Here is a 3,968-nt window from a genome sequence, read left to right on the forward strand (position 1 = left end):
AATCTTATCGGTGTATTTATTCATTATTTATAGACTGTATAAAAGAAACAACACAGTGACTAATGGTACGATCCTCGACTCCCCCCGCCGAGGTTTGTGTGCATAGTATCGCCCGCTTTGCCGGAAAAGGAAACGACAAGCTGAAGTAAAAAAAAAAAAAAAAAAAAAGTATTTTAAAATTATATAATGTATATAAAATTATATAATAATAATGCCAATATCAGATGACTTTAGTTCTGATTGCATTACGGTTAAAATTGTCAAAATTGTCAAAATGTGAGAAGATAAAGTATTATAATTTCAGATATATGACGTCAGGGCACCATCGGACTTCCTTTCCGGTCTAGCCTGACAACATGGACGCCAGCCGCGTGCAGCCGATCAAGCTCGCAAGAGTAAGAAAATATACTTTTTGGCAAAAATAATGCTAAAGAGACGGATGGACCGTAACAGTAACATCTAACGTATCATACGGTGCCAAAAACTTGAAGTTAAATCCGTCATTTGTGGTTTGATTAGTTAAAGTCTCCTGTTGTCTCGCGCCTCCATCATGGAGGCCCGTCCACGCTGCTAACGTTAGCTGCTTTAACATGTTGTAGACTGCTGCTCACCTTTTAAACGTGGTTTATAGCAACAACTAAAAAATAATGTTTGTTTCAATAATGTGTTAATTTATTATCTGTTTGGTTTTTAGGTGACCAAGGTGCTCGGAAGAACTGGTTCCCAGGGACAATGTACACAGGTATGCTGCTGAGGCTCATGTCTTACTGAAGTGAAATGTTCATTTTACTCCTGGTCCCGTTTCATATACAGTTAATACTTTTACTCACATTTGACATTCACAGAGGTGCAGCATGTTATTTTTTTTTTTTTTTAAACTTACCGTGTTACAAGGCTGCAAAGCACACGAACCCTCACATGGTGGGTTTCGTATTGATGCTGCAAAAATGCCCGAATTTGGAAGCGGCAATTCTTTAAAATTGATCAAATTTGCAATGTTTTGGGTGCCTTCTGTGTTAAAATTGTAGGAATTAGGGGAATATTGTGCTTTTTTTTAGCAGGCAGTGAAGTCTTATGAAAACCCTATCAAGTATATAGCATTAACGTTGAACGCACAAACTGTATTTCAGCGCTATTTATTAAATTATGTGAACATGAGAACCATGGGCTCAAAGTTGTATATAATAAAGAACTGCACTTTAGCTCTACTCAAGTCGTTATTAAATAGGAATTCACTTCAATATTGGCACGAAGTAAAATGGTCACTGATGCCAAAAAAAAATATTAACATAGAAATAAAGAAAGAAGACTGTCTAGTTAAGAGCTCCATTTACAGTCCACCAGTGTCACAAGTAGTACTAAGCCTTTTCCCTCCACGCTGGGGAATTTATTGGCAGGTGAGATTTGTACATCTTCCACCTGAATTGCACACCTGAGTCCTTACTGAATAGTAGTCAACAACTCACTCGGTGGCTGTTACAGTATTATTAATTTAACCGACATAACTTCATATAAGATGTTACTTGTCAAATTTAGAAGTTGAAATCTTAGATCTATGAATTATATTGCTTTGATTCTTGCAGGTCCGTGTTGAGTTCATGGACGACAGCAACCGTTCCATCATCAGGAACGTGAAGGGCCCAGTCAGAGAAGGAGATGTGCTGACACTTCTGGAGTCTGAAAGAGAAGCCAGGAGGCTGCGATAGGTGAGAGGACATAAGCCCAGCCATGTCTGTCAGCCCTGTCACTAAAGGACGGGTTCACAATTTTTCAAGTCCAGTGGCATGTGTTACAATGAAACAGGTTTTGGTTGCTATATTCATTCATCCATCTGATTAATACTGATAAAGAATCCTCTAAACATGTGTTTACTGTCTGTGATGAAGGACAAAAATCCAGTCCTCATTATGAGCTGGAATATATTTCCAAGTTCATCAGAAGATAGAGGCTTTCAGCTGTCTGTGTCAGATACTGTTAATCTTCCACAGTTGGTATTTGTAGTAAGTGTCCCAACAGCATTATAAATGTTACAATGTAGAGGTAGGTTTAAAAAAACAAGTAAGAATTCAACTTGATTGACAAATAAACTTTCAAATGTTTTTGTGCTGGAGACTTGTGGACTTATACCAGCACTGAAAGCACATAATGAAGGATCTCTTAATGATTTATATGAACAGGAGGAATGATTACAGCAAGGAAATCTGTCTTCATTTGAGAACCTGACTATTGTTTTACAACAGACTTTAAATTTGTGAGCATATTCTGTACATTAGTTGGCAGAGATAGATATGTGATTTCAGTTTGATTTCTAAGGCATCCAGTGATGTGTTTAAAGCTACAATGGACCATAATTAACATTAAGTATTTAATAGGTATGGACAAATCATTAGACCACATCTTCAAGCCCAGAGTTTACTCAAAAACTGAACTGGGCTCCAAGAGGAGGATTATTGCAGGGCCTCTAAATGATGTAGTTTTCTAAAATAGTTCATATTTGCCACTGACCCCATTTAATTTGATTCCCGGCCCTTATCAGAGTTGCCCACCACTGTGTTTCTGGTGCTATAGACATTCACAGCTGAAATACACTGTAGACTGCTTGTCCAAACATCCAGGACTTTTTTTTTCTTTTAATTAAAAAAACAGGGTTTTTTGTGCAACTCGGTCACTTTTATTTGCATTTTAATAGTATTTTATTGATGCAACTGACCTATCATGTCTCATCCTAAAACACATATTTGAAACACTTGAGTGTGCTGGTTACCATGACTTGTTAATCTTAACTCTGCCTTGCTCAATCTGTTTTAATATCTTCCATGAGCACCAGTTGAAGGCAGGCTACTGGAATGAAAACCAGCATTTTATTTATACACCACCAAATCACAACAAACATTATCTTATCTTTTAAACAATCTTTATCTTTCACATAGATGAGGTGTACATTGCACTATGGAGAACCACTGTCCCTGATTCTCAGTATTAAATCATCTGATCTGAGGCTCTTATGTCCGTGTTGCCTGATGTCTGCTAGTGTGTTGTTCATAGAGAAGGAATGAAAGAGACTGAAAAGTGTTGCCAGCTGAGTTAAATTGACTTTTTTTGGATGGTGTGTTTCTCTTGTCTTCACAGTGCCCGCTGAAGTTGTGAGGTGCCAATCCAATGCTGTGGAGCAGAGGACACCATCAGTTTCATTTGCTATGGCTGCATCTCACTAGTTCAGATGTTTTGAAATAAAAGTTGGTTATCAAGATGATATTGTAGAGTCCTGTGTTTATTGTGCTGTTGTAAAGTGATTGGGTTTTATTCTCACCATAATGACAACATAACAGAAGGCTGGCAGTCAGTTTACACTGAACAAATCCTGGCAATTCATCTTTTTTCTAAGTGATGAAGGTATAGCAGTAATGCTTACATAAATTAGTTTGCACATATGTTAACACACTGAATAGGAAAATGCACTTGAAAAAATTAAGACAATGGTATTCAGTGACCCTAAATATTCTAGATTTCAGATTTTATCAAGTGACTGCTACATGACATCAGAGGCTGTAGCAGTAAATGTTGAGGATGCCTGCAAAATTGAATCTTGAATAATGTAGTTTAGTTTCCCTAAACTACATTACAACTACTACTACAAAATAAACTGCTTTAATTTTGCTGCACTGTTGAAAGTAAACATTTACTTTAGGTGGCCAAATGTCAGAGAACCAGTTCAAATAAAGGTTGTGGTCAAGAAACACAGGAGCATCGCTGTGGTTGCACATTAGATTAGTTTAATAATCCCTGTTGATTAAACTTCAAATGTGGTTCAGTAGTTATTCATTAGAAGTGCCATATACAGCTGCAGTGGTGAAACATTTGTCACACAATAACAAAATGTCCAACATTACATTGCAAAGAACTTTATCTGCTGTACCTAAGCTTTACAAATAAAATCTGCCACACAAAAGGCTCCCTACCTGAAACAC

The 3,968-nt window shown here is 37.1% G+C and overlaps 1 protein-coding gene across 1 annotated transcript; it reads left to right on the forward strand.

Annotated features, from left to right (window-relative positions):
- Positions 1-324: 324 nt before the first annotated feature.
- Positions 325-3,253, forward strand: rps28 (ribosomal protein S28). Its single transcript, XM_053330575.1, has 4 exons — positions 325-395; positions 695-742; positions 1,584-1,706; positions 3,130-3,253. The coding sequence occupies exons 1-3, from the start codon at positions 357-359 to the stop codon at positions 1,704-1,706; spliced, it is 210 nt and encodes a 69-aa protein (XP_053186550.1). The 5' UTR covers positions 325-356; the 3' UTR covers positions 3,130-3,253.
- Positions 3,254-3,968: the final 715 nt, after the last annotated feature.

The sequence above is a fragment of the Scomber japonicus genome, chromosome 12 (assembly GCF_027409825.1).
Source record: "Scomber japonicus isolate fScoJap1 chromosome 12, fScoJap1.pri, whole genome shotgun sequence".
NCBI lineage: Eukaryota > Metazoa > Chordata > Actinopteri > Scombriformes > Scombridae > Scomber > Scomber japonicus.

Bases quoted from the DNA above. Each gene is read 5' to 3' on its own strand.
- rps28 (XM_053330575.1), top strand. From the start codon at position 357: ATGGACGCCAGCCGCGTGCAGCCGATCAAGCTCGCAAGA. The intron at 396-694 runs GTAAGAAAATAT...TTTGGTTTTTAG, and splicing joins AGCCGATCAAGCTCGCAAGA to GTGACCAAGGTGCTCGGAAG. The intron at 743-1,583 runs GTATGCTGCTGA...TGATTCTTGCAG, and splicing joins CCCAGGGACAATGTACACAG to GTCCGTGTTGAGTTCATGGA.